The following is a 20,633-nucleotide window of genomic DNA, read 5'->3' on the forward strand; positions in this document are numbered from 1 at the left end:
TTGTATGCCATGCAAATTGCCCTCATATTACCTGACACCCACTCCAAATATCTTCTCAGGAGATTTCAGGGTGCAGCCAGAATTCAGAATCTGTGTACCTCGTCTCTACATGGACAGATGACTTTCTTTTGATGGTTTTGTTTCATGGTTCTCAGCCTTGATCTCTCAAAACCTCCAATGCTTAAACGTGACCCAAAGATATTCTGATTTTCTTGGTAACAATGTTGAAAAGGTTGAGAGGCAACTGTAATGTGTAACCCAGGCTGAGAACTACTATTTCAAAGGCAATAGTCTTCCAAGAGGATTGTTCCTCTCACTCCTGGGAGAAAACTTCTAAAACTATGTAGTCACTGGCACATTTTAGAGAGGCGAATGGCAACCCACTCCAGCATTCTTGCCTGGAGAATCCCCATCGACAGAGGAGCCTGGCGTGCTACAGTCCATGGGGTCGCAAAGAGTCGGACACAACTGAGCAACTAAGCTCACACTGGTATATTTAAAATCTGATTTCTAATAGTTTTCATCAGAGATTCAATAGTTGCTAAGGATAAAGTTCGCAGTGTATTGTAAATCTTGACATTTAAAATGAAACTGTTACATCACTCTTTTAAATGCATCTATTGGAATATAAATAACAGAATGACTCCACACCCACCATCATCCATTTATAAAATCTTTTAAAAGTCTTCATTAACAATCAAAATGGTACACTGCTCCTTTCCCCCCTAAACTCACATTTCCATTGTGGTTCCTTTATAGAATTTTATCCTAATGTAATATACCTTTTTTAATTCAATTACAGTGGATTTACAATGCTGTGTTAGTTTCAGATGCACAGGAAAGTGACTCATATATATAATACTAATAAATATAATATTTTTCAGAATCTTTTCCCTTATAGGTTATTACAAAATATTGAGTATAGTTCCCTGTGCTATATGGTAGGTCCCTCTTGATCATCTATTTTATACACAGTGGTGTGTATCTGTTAATCCGAAACTCCTCATTTATTCCCCATCCCCTCATTTCCCCTTTGGTAACCATAGGTTTCTTTCTGTGTCCGTGGGCTTTATTTCTGTTTTATATATAAGTTCTTTAAATGATGCTACCAACAAGGTATTAATGTCCAAAATATACAAACAGCTTATATAGCTCAATATTTTTTAAAATTCCAACCAACCTAATAAAAAAAAGTGGGTAGAAGATCCAAATAACATTTCTCCAAAGAAGACATACAGATGGCCAAAAGGTACATGAAAATATGCTAAACATCACTAATAATTAGAGAAATGCAAATCAAAACTACCACGAGGTACCACCTCACACCAGTCAGAATGGCCAGCATCAATGAGTTTACAAATAACATTTCTGGAGAAGATGTGGAAAAAAAGGAATCCCCCTACAGTGCATTGGCGCAGCCACTATGGAGACCAGTATGGAGGTACCTTTAAAAACTAAAAACAGAGCCACCATAGGATCCTGCAATACGGCTCCTGGGCATATATCCAGAGAAAACTATAATCTGAAAAGATATATGCACCCCAATATTCACTGCAGCACTATTTACAATAGCCAAGACATGTAAATATCCTAATGTAATATACTTTTAATCTTGAAAGTAATGTATACCCATCACCTTTAATACATTCCTACAATAAAAATAGAGGTGTGGATACTGAACTTAAGTTTTTTCATTTCTTCTTAAGACTCTAAAATTCTCAGTAGTCACAAACTTCATCAAGTTTGTTACAATCATGATGATGATACAACATAAGTACATGACACATTTTGATAATTTTTTAAAAAATAAAAAGCAATTCTCTTTGTGTAAATGTACCTCTCAATCAGCTATGTGGGGGCAGTATTATGCTGCACTGGCTAAACTAATTACTAGTTTTACTTGGGGGACTGAGGACGTTTTAACACCTGGGAGAAATGCATCATAGTAAGACATTAGATGGATGAGAGGTTAACTTTTTATTGTAAAATCAAAGAAGTTCTGTGTGTGCATGTGTGAGTGTATGTGTGTGTGTGTGTGTGACAGGGCAGGAGAGAGACAGGACGGGAGAGAGAAGATGAACAGCCTAGCTGCAAATTAATTTACGGATGTCAAGTTTAAGAGTGAATACATACAGAAGTTGAGGATTTGTAAATACATCTCCCTTAAAACATCTCCACTTACATACTCCTCGGAAGGTCTTTGCATGGCCCCTCCGTGCATACGTTAGAATGTTTGTCAAGGGCACTGCTCCAAATAAATAAACAATGTGAAAACAAAGCAGAACACAAAATCAAACAATTCCCGGAAATTAAGGTAAATATGATCCAGCAGGGACTGTCAATTCACACATCTCCAGAGCCCAGCAAAATAATATAAATGAGTGAAGCTCTGTGGATTCAAGAAACAGAGGGATTCCCATTCAGAGTTCATTTCCCCACTTTTGACAGACACCCAAACCCAGGGTACCAGTTCTCTAGTAGTTCAAGTCCAGGGATAAAGTAACTAGGAAAACAAAAAGAAGAGATGTGCAGTAAGATGCACCCAGTGCAGAGCAACTGGTAGGAAGAGCAGATGCCCAGTTTGGAACCACAGTTGACATGCAGAAATATCAGGGCTGCTCATCACTGAAAAGAAACCAGAAAATCCACACTTTATGAAAATCTCCTATCTCAAAATATTGACAGGACATTCACTGTGAAAGCCACATATAATGCATTTGCAGGCCACATGTACCCCCACACTTATCTGTCAATCAAAAGGCACACCTCTTACCTAGAGATTATCACAATGAGTGAAGTAAGTCAGATAAAAGAGAAATATTGTATGAGATCGATCATATGTGGAGTCTAAAAAAAAATGATACAAATGAACTTATTCACAGAAACAGACTCACAGATTTAGAGAAGGAACTTAAGGTTGCCAGGATGGGGGGAAGGGATAGTTAGGGAGTCTAGGATGGAAGCTTACACACTGCTATATTTAAAATGGATAACCAAAGCCACAGTCATCAAGACAGTATGGTACTGGCACAAAGACAGAAATATAGATCAATGGGACAGAATAGAAAGCCCAGAGATAAATTCACGAACCTATGGACACCTTATCTTTGACAAAGGAGGCAAGGATATACAATGGAAAAAAGACAACCTCTTTAACAAGTGGTGCTGGGAAAACTGGTCAACCACTTGTAAAAGAATGAAACTAGAACACTTTCTAACACCATACACAAAAATAAACTCAAAATGGATTAAAGATCTAAATGTAAGACCAGAAACTATAAAACTCCTAGAGGAGAACATAGGCAAAACACTCTCTGACATAAATCTCAGCAGGGTCCTCTATGACCCACCTCCCAGAATATTGGAAATAAAAGCAAAACTAAACAAATGGGACCTAATGAAACTTAAAAGCTTCTGCACTACAAAGGAAACTATAAGTAAGGTGAAAAGACAGCCCTCAGATTGGGAGAAAATAATAGCAAATGAAGAAACAGACAAAGGATTAATCTCAAAAATATACAAGCAACTCCTGAAGCTCAATTCCAGAAAAATAAATGACCCAATCAAAAAATGGGCCAAAGAACTAAATAGACATTTCTCCAAAGAAGACATACAGATGGCTAACAAACACATGAAAAGATGCTCAACATCATTCATTATTAGAGAAATGCAAATCAAAACCACAATGAGGTACCATTACACGCCAGTCAGGATGGCTGCTATCCAAAAGTCTACAAACAATAAATGCTGGAGAGGGTGTGGAGAAAAGGGAACCCTCTTACACTGTTGGTGGGAATGCAAACTAGTACAGCCACTATGGAAAACAGTGTGGAGATTTCTTAAAAAACTGGAAATAGAACTGCCATATGACCCAGCAATACCACTTCTGGGCATACACACCGAGGAAACCAGATCTGAAAGAGACACGTGCACCCCAATGTTCATCGCAGCACTGTTTATAATAGCCAGGACATGGAAGCAACCTAGATGCCCATCAGCAGACGAATGGATAAGGAAGCTGTGGTACATATACACCATGGAATATTACTGAGCCGTTAAAAAGAATGCATTTGAATCAGTTCTAATGAGATGGACGAAACTGGAGCCCATTATACAGAGTGAAGTAAGCCAGAAAGATAAAGAACAGTACAGCATACTAACACATATATATGGAATTTAGAAAGATGGTAATGATAACTCTATATGCAAAACAGAAAAAGAGACACAGAAATACAGACAGACATTTGAACTCTGTGGGAGAAGGTGAGGGTGGGATGTTTTGAAAGAACAGCATGTATATTATCTATGGTGAAACAGATCACCAGCCCAGGTGGGATGCATGAGACAAGTGCTCGGGCCTGGTGCACTGGGAGGACCCAGAGGAGTCGGGTGGAGAGGGAGGTGGGAGGGGGGACTGGGATGGGGAATACGTGTAACTCTATGGCTGATTCGTGTCAATGTATGACAAAACCCACTGAAATGTTGTGAAGTAATTGGCCTCCAACTAATACAATAAAATTAAGAAAAAAAATAAATAAATAAAATAAAATAAAATGGATAACCAGCAGGGACCTACTGTATAGCAACAGGGAACTCTGCTCAATGTTATGGAGCAGTCTGGATGGGGGGGGAGTTTGGGGGAGAAAGGATACATGTACATGTGTGGCTGAGTTCCTTTGCTCTCCACCTGAAACCATCACAACATTGTTAATTGGCTATACTCCAACACACAAAAAAACAAGTTTAGAAAAAAAAAAAAGCCACACCTCTGACATACAAGTACAGGAGGAAATCTAAAGGCTTGTTAAAAAGATACTCAATAGCTTATAATAACTTATAAAGGAAGATAATGTGAAAAAGGAATATGTATATACATATATACATACGTATGTATAACTGAAGCAGGTTGATGTATACCTGAAACTAACACAACACTGCAAATCAACTACATTTCAATAAGCATTTTTTAAAAAAAAAAAACACAAAAGCATTTTTCCTTCCCTGCAGTTAAAGGCTTATGGCACCCTATCACTTTATTTGTTTTGCATCCTTTAGATTCATGAGGCCTGCTTTTAAATTTCAATCATAAAAGAATAGTAATAATGTCCTTTCCCTATTAAACATCTCTTTATCACATCCGAAACAATTCCAGGAAAATAACTTTAGGATAGTAAAAAGGTGACATTTGGCCCAAATGTGCACTGCAAGCTTTGGTCTGTTCCAAAATGTAAATATTAGGTTATCTGTAATACCAGAATGCCCTGGAAACTGTTTTCCCCCTTTGTTTTAAGGTTACATTTATCTGAAGTACAGGCAAAAACCCAACTCCCTAATGTGTATTACCTAATTAAGGAAATCAAGCAGAACGCTAGCTTTATGGGAACCAGATATGCAGAACTTAAAGGGCTAGGGCAGAACTTGGTGGCGAGCCGCTTTCACATTTCTGTACATCAAAATCACTGTTTCCCCTCCTTTTGTTGGCGACGCTCCCTTGAAAATGTAAATAATATGATTTAAGCTGCTCTCTCTCCCTTTCAATAGAATTCTCAGTCATTTCACTGATCTCACATTTCAAAATATTGAATGCTTGTAAAACAAGCAATTGTGTGTTTTGATGCTTGCTTTTAACAGCCCATAATGCAAATATTTATTCACAATGGTAATTTCCATTGTGCATAGTTTTTACATCTCATTAAGGGCTCTGAAAAATTACAATCATTGGAAATGAAAGCGTACATTACATTTAAACAAACATTCAAAGGATAAAGTAACTTATCAGAGAGGGGACAGTTCTGTACTGGGAGTTGTCATCCGTGTGAGAATGGATGCCTTCAAACTGTGGTGCTGGAGAAGACTCCTGAGAGTCCCTTGAACACTAAGGAGATCAAACCAGTCACTCCTAAAGCAACTCAACCATGAATGTTCACTGGAAGGATTAATGCTGAAGCTGAAACTCCAGTACTTTGGCCACCTGATTCGAAGAGCCGACTCATTAGAAAAGACCCTGATGCTGGAAAAGATTGAAGGCAGAAGGAGAAGGGGGTAGCAGAGGATGAGATGGTTGGATAGCATCACCAACTCAATGAACATGAGTGTGAGCAAACTCCAGGGAAATGGTGAAGGACAAGGAAGCCTGGCAGGCTGCAGTCCATGGAGTTACAAAGAGTCAGACATGACTTAATGACTGAACAACAACAAAGGAGAGAACATGTGAATATTTTCGTATTAGGTTGGAAAATGAAAATGCTGGATGGTTGATAAACAGCAGTATTCCACTGTTACGATCATCAACCATCCAGCATCCATCTCCCCACTTTTGGCAAAAGTATTCTGAATTATTTTCATAACCTGCCCTTCATTTTCATAGCAGGTGGTCTCAGTAGGTTCCTCCTCCAGGCTCTAAAGGGGGAGCTTATTGGCTAAACTTAAGCCAGTCAGGCTGCTTATCCCATCCTTCTGTGCTCAGTGACTGATTCAGGAAGGCTCATGGAGTAATGTGGGCCTTTAAGAGTCAGGACCAGATCTCTGATGGAACTGTTAAGAGAAACTCTCTAATGACTAAATTCAGGGTTAAAAGAGTATAATTCTGAGCTGGTGGAGCATCTTGCTTAAAAAACGGCAGTGTGTCTTAGACTAGAATGAATATAGTTAAAGAAGAGCAAAGAGATTCCAGGCATCCAAGGCTGGATCAAGCCTTGCCTGATGTCCGGGATTTCAGTTATGCAAATCAGTTCATTTCTCTTTTCCTTAGGCAGAAACTGTTAATGTTGAACAACTATATACATTCTTCTCTACATGTCCTAGGCCTCCCTGCAGTTAGATGGAGGCTCTGTTTCTAATGCTGATCAATGGGATGTGGGTGCAATGAAGCCACTTCCAAATCTGAACCTTAAACGCATCCCACAAAATCCCCTAGCTCTCTCATCCCCGCTGCCATGTGTCCAAAATGGCACAACCACAAAGTCAAAGAGGGTTGACTGGACTCTAAGCGAACAAGAAATAAACTTTTGTCAAATTATGCCACAGAGACATGAACATTCATATATGAATATGAGTACATGTAATATATGTATGTATAATGTATGTATGTAATATATTGAGATATGTGCAACATATATATTACATCATAGCCTACCCACCATTCTAGCCCATCCTCACTAATGTATTCCTTAGGCAATTTTAAATTTTCATTTTGTACCTGCAACCAAAATATGTCTAGTTATTCATCGCTAGAAAATATTTCCTTAAATAAATCACACTAAAGCAGAATTCTCCCATCCAACCCATGGCTTCTTGGGGATTCTCTTACACTTTGCTCCCTATTTCCAAAAAAAGGATCCTCACGGCTGAAGACCCACTTTGATTTCTCCCTTCACAGCATCTGTTAAAGGCTGACTGAAGACAGTAATCTAGAGGCCTTTGGGAGGATAAAACAGTATCTCCTCTTGAGAGCCTCCAGTTCAAAGAAACCCAAGGAATACTTTCAAAACCTAGAAGGCTGTTTAGAAAAATCAAAATCGAATCAGCCCATTCACCAAGCACCTGTTCACCAACACCATGACCATGAACATGAGAAACACACATTAAGGTCTGTGTTTCCGTCCACAGGCCTCTTGGGAAGAGAAAAGGAACACAACTGAGATACTTTAACATGACTTTTTGCAATGTCATGAAAATCAGTTTTCACAAGATGAGAATTTCTGCAGATACTGAAGACTGGCACATTTCACACCCATTGCAGATCCCTTCTGGTGTGCCTTTCTGAACCGAAGGGACTGTAGTCTTGATAGCAAGACTGGGAGGAATCTCTGGGTGCTTGGGTTCCAGATCTGGCTTGGGCACCATTGAACAGATGCATCCACTTGAAACCCAGGAGGGAAAAAATGAGCAGGTGAGGCAGTAGCTACACATGAGATCAGTCCTGCTTACAGTCAGAAAGTAGAAGAATGTTTGGTTCTGTCGGGGTCACCCTGAGACCCCACAGGAGTTGAAAGGCAACAGTAATGGTGGGATCTGAGCAGAAACTGATTCTGTAGTTGTGGGGGTCTCTGCCAGCTGCTGCTGCTGGGTCCCTGGTGCACACGGCACATCTACACCGCCTGACACACACACAATCCAGGAAACCCATCTCTGCTAGAGCAGTCTGTTGTCAGCAACTGAGAACCTCAGCCAACACCAGAACCAGCAAAGCCCGTAGAAAAGATCTCTAGGAGCTTCCCCTGTGGTCCAGTGGTTAAGACTCTGCGTTGCCCCTACAGGAGGCCTGGGTTTGATCCCTGGTCAGGGAAGTAAGATCCCACATGCCAAATGGCACAGCCAAAAAAAAACCTCTAAAGGTCTTTTAGGGGAAACCAAGGCCGCTTTCCTTCCTTCCTCCACCTTATCAATGACTTTTCCTTATCTGCATTCAGCTGCTTACTAGAGACAGGTAGGGGTTCACAGCTCAGTCTCCCTCATTTCAAGTGCAGAGCTGATTTCATATTCATTGCTGTATATTCAGAGTCTGTCTCACTGTGCTTATAATTTGGCCTCAAAAAATAATTGTTGGATAAATAAATCAAAGCCCTTGGTGCTCAGTACGAGTGACAGTCCCAGTTGGAGACAAAATATGAGAACTAGGTCAATCTCGGGGCTGAACTTGAATATTTTTTGCTGAATTTAGGCAGCAGGGGCCTTTCAAACTCTATCAACATCACAGAATTAAGGAATTCTGGGCTTAAATGTTCACCTGTTGTTTCGATTCTGTTCCATAACGGTGATTCACAAACAGCTCGTCCTGGAGGGGCTTCATCTTCCCTGGTAACTAAATCAAATCCTTCTTACTCCATTTCTAAATGCATTTGCATTTTCCCTCATCACCTTGAAGCCACAGTCTGTCTGCCTCCATGATACCTGTTGACTGAGGTCCTCCGAGCAAAGCATCCCAGGAAGAAGCCCCTGCAAACAACTCTGTAGCTTCCCCATTGGCCAGAGACTGTGACCCTTACACACAGAGCATCTCAGGGGGCTCGACCACACTTCAAGGAAAGCATCTTCAGGCCCACAGAAGCCACATTCTTGATGTGGCTCCCTCCATGTTGTGTCTTTTTTTAAACAACAACAACAACAAAATCTTTTTATGTTATATTGGGGTATAGCTGATTAATAATGTGACAGTTTCAGGTGGACATCGAAAGGACTCAGCCATTCATATCCATGTATCCATTCTCCCCCAAACTCCCCTCCCATCCAGGCAGCCACACAGCAGTGAGCAGAGTTCCCTGCTACAGTTCCTACCTACAGCAGGTCTCTGTTGGTTTTCCACTTAGAGCAGTGTGTACGTGTCCATCCCAAACTCCCTAACGATCCCTTCTCTCATCTTTCCCCCTGGCATCCATAAGTTCTATCTATGCTCTGAATACTTTTCAGGGCCACCAAGGCACTCTACAAAGATTGTGGGGGAATAGCAGACACCCACAGTGCCACCACTAAGGGCAACATGATGGTCACGTTCAGCTGTCGCTAACACCTGTACAAAAAGGTGAGCCCTTCTGGAAAAGAATTTGGCAGCAAATCTCTATCTATATTTTTTGGCCCCATCATTAACTAACTGTGATTCTAAGAAAGTAACTCAAAGCAAAAATTATGCACAAAGATAATGATTTCCTCACAATAGCCAAAAAAAAAAAGAAAAAAACCCATAAATTATATAATTGTGTAGCAAGAGTTGAAAATTTTAAGCTATGGCACAGACATTAAGAATATATTTGTGATACATTTTTAAAACATGAGAAATATGCTTACATAAACATATGAACTCATAAAAAGTAAAAAAAAAACCAATTATGTGTCCCAGAGACCATGTGAACACAACTGTTTCAAAAATTCATAGAGAAACAACTAAAACGAAAGACATCAAACTGTTGCAGCAGTCATCTTCAGGGAGTGAGATTATTTATTTTTACCTCTCTCTTGTGTCAGGATTACTTTGAAGTAGCATACAAAAAATAAATGCACTGGGATAGAAAAAGTAGGCAAGGAGGCAGACAAGAGAGACAGAATAAGGAAAATAAAATAAAGCCAAGGCTGGAGCTGAGTCACAAGATATGTCTCTTAAGTTCCTAGACTTATAAATAGCGAAGTTGGCTCCGAGACTCCTAGGAGTTCAAGCAAAGATAGACAATTGGAAATTCACTTAGAAAATTCATGGTGTTCTTAGGATGAAGTGTAAACTATTTCTCAGGATAAACATAGCTTTTTTTTTCTTTTTTTTCCTGGTACTAAGGCCTAAGAAGGATTTCTTAGAAAAGTAACTTGGAAAGGAGACAGATTTTTTTTTTAATATTTATTTTATTTATTTGACTGAATCAGGTCTTAATTGTGGCACCTGGGACCGCTGCAGCGCAAGGACTCTCTAGTTGGAGCTCATGGGCTTAGTCATTCCACAGTATGTGGGATCTAAAATCCCCAACCAGGGATCAAACCCAGGCCCCCTGCATTAGGAGCGTGGTGTCTTAGCCACTGGACCACCAGCATCTGCGTGTCCCTGTGTCCAGCATCTGAGAACCTCAGCAAGTTGTATTATAATTTAAGCATCCCCCCCAATCTACCAACATTGCTTTCCTGACCAAACACAGAAACAAAAACAACAACAAAAATGAAATCTATCCTCCACCTTCTTTACTTAGTGAGTCTGCTCAGCAACTCTCCCTAAAACAAAAGAATTTATGTTTCTCACATGGAAAACAACAATGTCGCTAATGGCTAAAAATTCTTTGTGAATTCCTGTCTTTTCAAATGTATATCTCAGTCTCATTTCTAGGCTTTGGTTAGAAAAAGAGAGGGAGAAAAGTTTTATTCCCTTTCAACTCTTTCAAATGCATTTTTCACCTTGGTTACTGCTGTCCTGTCCTGACAAAATGTGCTTAATCTCTTTTTGACTGTATTTCACAAATTTGTCTAAGTTCAAGGGCCTTCCTTCCCTATAGACTCTTAATTTCTGAGAGCTAACAGAAGAGAGATATTGGGCGATATATTTGTATAAAAGGGGCCCTTGAAACCCTCCTACACTGTTGGTGTGAATGAAAGTTGGTGCAGCCACTATGGAAAACAGTATGCAGGTTCCTCAGAAAACTAAAAATAGAATTACCATACGACCCAGCAGTCCCCCTCCTGGGCACATATCCAGATAAATTATAACTCAAAAAGATACATGCACCCCTGTGTTCGTAACAACACTATTCATAATAGCCAAGACATGGAAACCTAAATGTCCATCAACAGATGAATGGATAAAGATGTGGTTCATATATACAGAGGAATATTACTCTGCCATAAAAAAAGAATGAAATAATGCCATTTGCAGCAACATGGACGCACCTAGAGATAAAGGAAGTAAGTCAGAAAGAAAGAGACAAATATCATATGATGTTACTGATATGTGGAATCTAAGATATGACACAAATGAACCTATTAAACAGAAACAGACTCAGGGACATAGAGAACAGACTTGTGGTTCCCAAGGGGAGGAGGGGGAGTTAAAGGCTGGGAGTTTGAGAACAGCAAATGCAAAATATTAAGCAATAAAGTTCTCTTGTATAGCCCAGTGAACTATATTCAATATCCTATAATAAACCACAGTGGAAAAGAATATAAAAAAGAGATGTCTATACAGGTATAACTGAATCACTTTGCCATACAGAGAGATTGGCACAACATTGTAAATCAACTATCCTTCAATAAAAAATAATAAAGATTTTAAGAACATATCAGTACCCTGACATTTACATTTTTTAAATAAATAAGATTTTAAAAGTTGCCAAATCTTGAAAAACAGTACAATTAAAATGATCCCCCCAAAATTTTTTTTAAATAAATAAAAGGGACCCTTAAAACTGACACTGAAATGAATACAACCCTGGCTTCAACCTGTTGGGTGCTCCTCTTAATTCTCCCTGTAGATTTTTTTTTTTAAGCAGATTTTTAAATGAATGATAAAAGTGATATCAAAATATCTTGAGTCTCTGGTCTCATGTCATGACAAATCCATACTGGTTTCCCGTGATCACCACTCACTTCTGCCAGAACCTGCACAATATTCTCCCCATAACTCATTCAAGCTTGTGGTCTGGCATCATAAGTTAAACTCGCCAATCCATATGTTCACAGAATCTAACATTCTCCTTTTGGAAAGAGGAAAAATATTTGTCTGCCTTCATGCTGCACGCTTCTTCCTCTTTTTTTACAATAGTACTAAAGAGCCACCTGAGTCACCCAGAGTTTTAGTCTTGTTAGAACAGAGGTCACGTCAGTCTCCCCTCCACCAGGACCCATGCGTGTTAGCTGAGGTGATGAATGAATGATGGGATCCTGGGATTCAGGGAGCACAACCGAAGATGCTTCAGCATCCTGGCCTCGGAGACAACCACACCATGTCTCATCATCAGATCACCTCCTCCACCCCTGTGACAGCCTTGGGATTAAAATTGATGTTTTAGGGGCTTCCTGGTAGCTCAGCAAAGGGGAATCTGAATTTGCCAGTGCAGGAGACACAGGTTCAACCACTGATCTGGGAAGATCCCACAAGCCACGGAGCAACTAAGCCCATGAGCTGCAATTATTGAGCCTGTGATCTAGAGGTCACATGCCACAATGACTGAAGCCCTGTGCCTAGAGCCCACGCTCCACTGCAAGACAGGCCACCGCAGAGAGGCCCGCACACCGCAACGAGAGAGGAGCCCGAAGCAGCAGCAAGACCTAGCACAGCCAAATAAATAAATAAAATTATATTTAAAAATCTATGTTTTAATCCCTTTTTGCTATCTTTGCCAACTGCAGTTGGAAAAATGAAGACTGAGAAAATTAAAAAAAAAAAAACCAGGATATTCACTTATTCGTTTCCTGCAACAAATAATGAGCGCCAACCACATCCAAGGCTCGGAGCTGAAATTCCAGGGAAGCCACGCTGTACGCAAAGTTTATCAAGTCCAGCACCATAAGTAATTTTTGCCTGACAAAGGGATTCGTTTTTAGTAACATACATAAACATGAGCAGGATGTAAAACAGCTAACAGTGAGGCGCTTTGGCGTCAGAATTCAGACTGTGCTGCTTTAGTTGTAAGATCTTGGATGCTACTTCTCCGAGTCTCCATTTCTGCATCTACAAAATGGGGTGAATAAAATCCACCCCACTGGGTTTATCTGCAAATTCACAAAAACCATTTTCATCAATCACTCAGCTCAGTGTCTGGCATGCAATAATTACTTTAAAATTCGCTGTTATTATTATCGACCAAAGTATGTCCTGCGGCACTTTGAATTACTGGAGAAAAAAACAAAACCATTTTACTGTCGCACAAAGTTTCTTTTAACAATAATTTACAGTCCTAAGGATACTTAAAAACTTATTGTGCCCCTGCAGGGTCCAAAGTACTATACTAAGTACTGGAGAGAAAGCAGATAGAAAAATACACAGATGTTGCTTCTAGAGGTACTGAAAACTTTAGAGAGGAGACAGAAAATAGTTTTAAAATGTTACCCCTGAAACAGATCGCCAGTCCAGGTTGGATGCATGAGACGAGTGCTCAGGGCTGGTGCACTGGGATGACCCAGAGGGATGGGATGGGGAGGGAGGTGGGAGGGGGGATCGGGATGGGGAACACATGTAAATCCATGGCTGATTCATGTCAATGTATGGCAAAAACCACTACAATACTGTACAGTAATTAGCCTCCAACTAATAAAAATAATTGAAAAAATAAATAAAATGTTACCCCCGTAAAAAGTGCCCTCCAAAAGATATCTATGTGCAAATCCCTTGAACCTGTGAATGTTCCCTTATTTAGGGGGAAGGGGGAAGGGAGGGGGTCTTCATAGATGTGATTACAGTACCATGGGAAACAATCCAAATTATTCCCAGGGGTCCCTAAATCCAATCACTTGTATCTTTATGTAAGAGGGAAGCATAGGAGGTCTGACACAAAAGAGAAGGTTTGAGGATGGAACAGACAGAGATGGGAAGACAGCAACCTTGAAAACTGCAGTGATGCTGCCATAAAGTAAGGATGACAGGCAGTCACCAGGAGCCTAGAGATTCTCCCCTAAAGCCTCTAGCCAACACCTTGATTTTGGCCCAAGGATATTGATTTTGGACTACTGGCTCTAGAACCATGCTAGAATGAAGTTCTGTTGTTTTAAGTCACCTTATTTGTGGTAAGATGTTAAGGAAGCTACAAGAAATGTACAGGCCCTCTGATTAGTTCATCTGTGCCTGACATCTGGGCTTTCCCTGGTGACTCATGAGTGCGCGCTAAGTCGCTTCAGTCGTATCTGACTCTTCGGAACCCCATGGACTGTGGCCCGCTAGCCTCCTCTGTCCATGGGATTCTCCAGGCAAGAATACTGGAGAGGGTTGCCATGCCTTCCTCTAGGGATCTTCCCAACCCAGGGATAGAGCCCATGCCTCTTACGCCTCCTGCATTGGCAGGTGGATTCTTTACCACTAGAGTCACCTGGGTGGTTCAGAAGTAAAGAATTCACCTGCCAATGCAGAAGACTAGCGTTGGATGCCATGGATACCTCCACACCCCACCTGACTGCTGCCTGTCCCCTGGGCAGGGTGGCCACTTCCCATCCTGTCCCTTCATGCAGTACCACAAGCTCCAGCCCAGCCACGCTGCTCTCTGGAGTCCACGGACGTGTCTGCACCTCCCTCTCACACACCCGCTCTCTGTAACACTAAGCCACTCCTCAGATGCGCGAAGTTCAAGGCCAACATACCTGTACTCAGAGATGACTGCTCTGTGCCTCTAGCACATCGCAGTTGAAAGCTGGCATTTCTTTATATAACATTTTTACATAATGGATAATTACTTTTTTTTTGACTGTGCCAAGCGGCACGCAGGATCTTAGGTCCCAGACCAAGGATCAAACCCATGTCCCCAGGATTGGGAGTGCGGAGTGTTAACCACTAGACCACCAGAGAAGTCTTATAATTTTACATAGTTAAACATTTTTCTGTCTCCTCTATACACTGCCAGTTCTGGGAGGATAATAACCTTATCTGTGTGGGTTCTTCTCACTGCTGGAATCCTATGGCCAGCATAAAGTGTGTAATAATACAAATGGTGCTCCAAAAGCAGCTACTGTGATAAAATAAGGAAGCAGAGGGGACCAAGAAAAGCAGAAGAGGAAAGGAAGAAGGAACTGAACGCGGAACGGGAGGGGTTTGAGCTCACGACTTAAAATCGTGGATGATTTGTGCACTTTACAAGCTAGAGAAATGGCCAGCAATGACTCTGCTGCTGCTGCTGCTGCTGCTAAGTCGCTTCAGTCGTGTCCGACTCTGCGCGACCCCATAGACGGCAGCCCACCAGGCTCCCCCGTCCCTGGGATTCTCCAGGCAAGAATACTGGAGTGGGTTGCCATTTCCTCCTCCAATGCATGAAAGTGAAAAGGGAAAGTGAAGTCGCTCAGTCGTGTCCAACTCTTAGTGACCCCATGGACTGCAGGCTACCAGACTCCTCTGTCCATGGGATTTTCCAGACAAGAGTACTGGAGTGGGTTGCCATTGCCTTCTCTGAGCAATGACTTTACACCTTCCTAATCCTGTGTCCTCAGAACACTGGCAAATAGTTCCTGCATGGCTCTGTGCTCTTTGAAATTTTTTTTGGATTATCAAATTTTTTAGACTTAAGGATGGATAGGTGGCTACATAGATGAAAGAACAGATGGATGGATGGACACACTGATGAAAGGATGGATAAATGGGATATATGGATGAAGACATAGATGGATGGATAATGGCTGGTAAATAAACTGGTGAGTGGATAAATGGATAGATAAATTTTAAAAATATAAAAGTCAAGGGTAAAGTGCTGAAGTGTAAAAATGTAAAAGTCAAAAGTCCATATAGTCAAAGGTATGGTTTTTCCAGTAATCACGTACAGGTGTGAGAGCTGGACCATAAAGAAGGCTGAGTGCCAAAGAATTGATGCTTTTGAACCATGGTATTGGAGAAGACTCTTGAGGGACCCTTGGACAGCAAGGATATCAGACTAGTCAATCCTAAAGTAAGTCAACCCTGAATATTCATTGGAAAGACTGATGTTGAATTTGAAGTTCCAATACTTTGGCCACCTGATGTACAGAGCCAACTCACTGGAAAAGACCCTGATGCTGGGAAAGATTGAAGGCAGGAGGAGAAGGGGGCAACAGAGGATGAGATGATTGAATGACATCGCTGACTCAGTGGACATGAGTTGAGCAAACTCTGGGAGATAGTGAAGGACTGGGAAGCTTAGGCATGCCACAGTCCATGGGGTCTCAAAGAGTCAGACATGACTTAGCAACTGAACAACAAGTAAGCTTCTGCAATAGGGTATTTTCAGAGTTTTTGTTTTGTTTTTCATTTTCCCTTGGCTTTCAGAACTGAAATAAATTAAGCAGATCTGAATACTTAGCATTCTAACTTTCTATGCATTTAAGTATTTTTTATAAAATCATATTTAGCATTTAAGTTTTAATTGAGGAAAAATGAAATTTCATGGTCTCCCCATTTCCTAGCCCTTTAACTTTGACACTGTTTAAATGTAAGCAGTGAAGTCTAGTCTCTCTGTCTCTCCCTCAAACACACACACCTCCCCCCCCCCCAAAAAAATGCTCCCTCCTGGAATATGTCTTCCTCCCCAAGAGCCCAGACAAAGTGTCACTGTAAACTGAAGCTCCTTCCAGTCCAGAAGGATGGGATGTGGGAGGATATTCCTAAATAAGAGGTGATGCTCGGCCACCCGGATACTTCAGTTCTGACCTAAGAAGGAAGTTATCAAGGTGGAAACATTCTGCAGAAGGTGACCTCACAATGCCTCTGCCCAGCAGGCTGGCTGTACTGCTCTGGATGCAGGTGGAGCATATGACCAGCGCAACCTGGAGATGGTGCCCCATCACCCCAGCAGCTCCTCTCCCGGGATTCCAGGCCTCCGAGTGTCTGCTTCTCATTGGTATTTGCAAGAAAACACAACTCTGGGGGATGCAGGTCAGGGTCATGACAAGCAGCCTACATGTGGCCACCTTCCTGATTTTGTATTGAAAGAATGCCCAGCTCTTTGCCTCTCGCTAGTCTAGTAAGTCTAGTAGTTCAGATGGTAAAGAATCTGACTGCAACGCAGACCAGGGTTCGATCCTTGGGTCGGGAAGATCCTCTAGAGAAGGAAATGGCAACCCACTCCAGTATTCTTGCCTGGAGAATTCCATAGACGGAGGAGCCTGGCAGGCTACAGTCTATGGGGTCACAAAGAGTCAGACGCGACTGAGCAACTAACGCACGCACAGTCTTGTAAGAGAAGGAACTCCTGGGGCCTTCCTGGGACAGGCCTTTCCCCATATCCTCTGCTTTCGCTCCTCTCTGAAGTACCTAAGTAACAGTATTTGATGCACATTTCCTGAGTTGTTCTGCAGACAAGAAACCCCACCACCAAATGGAAGACGTTAATTACTTGCTGATGGAGAGAGCACAGAGCCCCACGTCCCCTGGGGCCTAAAGACAGATAAAGTTAACCCCTGTGACCCCGCCCTGTTCCCTCATCATCAGCCAGAGAACTGTGCACCATTTGATCAGGTACTCTGTGACCCCACCCTCACCTCCCTTACTTGGCTTTTAAAAATGCTTTGCCAAAACTCTTCTGGGAGCTCGAGGCAGAAGCCACCTTTCTCCTTGCATGGTCCTGCAATAAACCTTTCTCTGTTCCAAATTCTGACCTTTCAGTTTGTCTGGCCTCACCCTGTGGCCGACAGGTGAACTTGCCTTAACAGTCTCATTAATTTGTCTTTGGGCCCCTTTCCTTCCCATGCCCTGCCCCCTTCCACGAGCCCAATAGCAACATAGTAAACCACATTTGCAAGCTGGCACAGCTGTCATCTGCATGAAGTTTTCAAGTAAGATTATATCCTAAACTTAAGACACAGACTTGACATAAAGACCATTCTCCAGTAAAGGCTGGGACCGCCTGAAAACAGTGCTGATCAACCTTTCTGTGTCATAGTAGGGTTCCCAGTCCCCAAGGGATAGAACTGCAAGCAATAAAATTTTATTTTTATTTGATTTTCAAAAGATCTATGACAACAGTGCTGATCAAACTTTTTATGTCATAGTAGAGTTCCCAGTTCCCAAGGGATAGAAGTGCAAGCAATGAAATTTTATTTTTATTTGATTTTCAAAAGATCTATGAGGTTGCTATATGTCCAATCACTTCCTGTGCATAAAATTTAAACAAATGTGAAGTTCAAAGACTTTAGCCTGTTATTAAAATGTGCACATCTGTTCCTTTAAGCCTTCATCTTTAGAAAGAACTAGAGCAATGCAGTAAAAACAATAATATACTGAAGCATTACTAAGTATTTGGTAATAATCTCCATCTTTCCATTGGACCCAGATAAACTGGGCACTTTGGATGGGTGTGTGTCTATGCATATGTTTTCTTCCAATCAAAATCCTCTGAAATATAGTCCATCTTGGATTTCAAGCTGGTTCAGAACTTTCAGGCAGTCAGAGGATCTGAGAGCAAAAAGTGACTTGAACATAATGGAAAAAGAACCGCACGGTCCCTGCATTTAAAACACCATTATTATCCGCACCAGGAAATTTTATAGGACAGAATGGTCTTAGGGGTGTTCAACTCAAAATATGCCATAGGCTGGGTTTATGGCATCTTTCCACAAGCCAAGACCTTCACATCAGAGTTTCTCATTTTAAGGACATTTTCAGTGTTTCCACTTGAAAAAGTTCAAGAGACTATCAGGGGAAATACATTTCTTTTCAACCCTACCCGGTCTAATGAGGAGATCAGTAAGAGAACTGTGTACCTAACCAAGGAAACACAATAGTTTGGTCATATTTACAAAGCTATTCTGTACCTTTCTTAGTAAAACCTTGTTACTGCAGCATAAAACACAGGAGTCCATTCCTATTATCAAATCAAGCGACAACCAATAAAAAACATGCCTCGTAGCAATAGGCAAGTCTGCTGGGCTGCTGTTGCTGTGGATTCAGGTTTTTTTAACCTCACGTCTGCCTGGGTTGGCTTCACCAAATTCATCAACCTTTTCTTGTGTCTTCTTGTACACATCAAAAACCCCCGAGGCGCTGGCCCTCAGAATTGTTCTAACTCATAATTAGGAGACATGAGCCCATTAGACCACACTTGAAAAGACAGCCAAGCAGAGTGGGCATGGGTCACCCTCTTCCTAAATCACACCAGCACAAAAGCCGGCTATTGTCAGATCTAAAGCAATGTAACCTCAGCTATGCCGGAAGGGCTCTGAGAACAGAAAATTCCTGTAATTAAAAGGCTCTGTGCATGATAATTGGCTTTGAAGTTTCTGAGAGCGGTCTCATCTAGGAAATCTTCTCCGGAGAACAAAAATCTGTTTACAGGGATTTGGGGACACACATGGGAGACTGCTAAAAAGCTCCACTTTCTTCTAATCTCTCTCTCTCTCTGTAGGAAAGAGGCTCTTGGGAGAAGGAACCACACACAAATAAAGAGTCCTGATCAGTAAGCAGGAAGAACTGCTGATCCTTTCTACAACCTCACGTGTGAATCAAATAATTTCCCTTCAAGGAAGTCGTGTCCTGAGCATTCCAACTTGCTGTACCAATGACAGAGAGGGATGCTGACAGAAGGGAAGCAGATGGGGAATCCCGGCTTTTCTGGCAGCTGCAATTCAGGGGCTCTGCTGGGGAAACACAGGTGATAAGCACGGTTTAAACTCTGCGCCCAACCCTCACGGATGCTGCCCCCGGACAACAGCCACAGAAAGCAAAGGAAGAGAAGCCTGCCCCCAAAACCTCTCTTGGAGAAACTCAGGGCCACCTCTCCAGAGCTGGCCCCATCTCCTAGGCATCGCAGCCGACGGATGCACTCAACTGCATTCCCATACAGAGGCGCGCTCTGGAATTATATCCTCACGGGTGCCTGCCAGCAGAAAAACTCAAGTCCAAATTCCAGAACCTTTCCAGGAGATCATGTCAATCCCTGACTCGGACAGCTTCCTCAGCCCTCCCAGGGCCCACGTCTCCTTTCCAGGTTCTCCACGCGACCCCCTCCCCGAGGCTGCCAGGTGGACCGGGCTATTTTTCCGCCCTTGGCACTCTCACTCAGGGCCTCCCGCCCAAGTCTTCCCGGGAGGCACCTGCTGCAAAGGGGCCGCTGAGGACCTTGGCTGCCGCACGCGCGCGCGTGCACACGCACCAACGCACACCCACATCCACTCTCCCGGCCACCCGCATCCACGCACACCCTCCCACACGCTCAGTCCCAGCAAAGTTCGTCCCGGGGCCCCAGGCGGCGGCGGCGGCGTCTCCTCACCTTTGGAGAAGAGGGCGGCCAGGCTGATGAGCATGGGGGACCAATGGTGCCACAGCGTCCCCATCTCAGACGCGCACATCCCGGAGACCCGGAGCTCAGATCCTCGGCTCCCCGGCGCCGTCTGGGCGATGAAGACACGGTCGCCAAGCTCCCCGAGGGTCGGAGCGGGGCGGGAAGGCGAGGGAGCACCGGGCTAGCGGCGCGAGCGGCCGCGGCGCCCTGCGCCCTCCTCCCGCCAGTCCATGGCCGGCCGGGAGGCGACACCGCACGCGGCTCCGGAGTTGCTCTCCC

The 20,633-nt window shown here is 42.6% G+C and overlaps 1 protein-coding gene across 1 annotated transcript in view; it reads right to left on the bottom strand.

The window, feature by feature from the left end:
• Positions 1-20,421, bottom strand: part of TMEM132D (transmembrane protein 132D) — an 832,687-nt gene extending 812,266 nt beyond the window's left edge. Inside the window, exon 1 of the mRNA XM_065903793.1 lies at positions 20,343-20,421. Within this exon, the coding sequence (XP_065759865.1) occupies positions 20,343-20,421 (79 nt within the window). The remainder of the gene's footprint in view (positions 1-20,342) is intronic.
• Positions 20,422-20,633: the final 212 nt, after the last annotated feature.

The sequence above is a fragment of the Muntiacus reevesi genome, chromosome 13, assembly GCF_963930625.1.
Source record: "Muntiacus reevesi chromosome 13, mMunRee1.1, whole genome shotgun sequence".
NCBI lineage: Eukaryota > Metazoa > Chordata > Mammalia > Artiodactyla > Cervidae > Muntiacus > Muntiacus reevesi.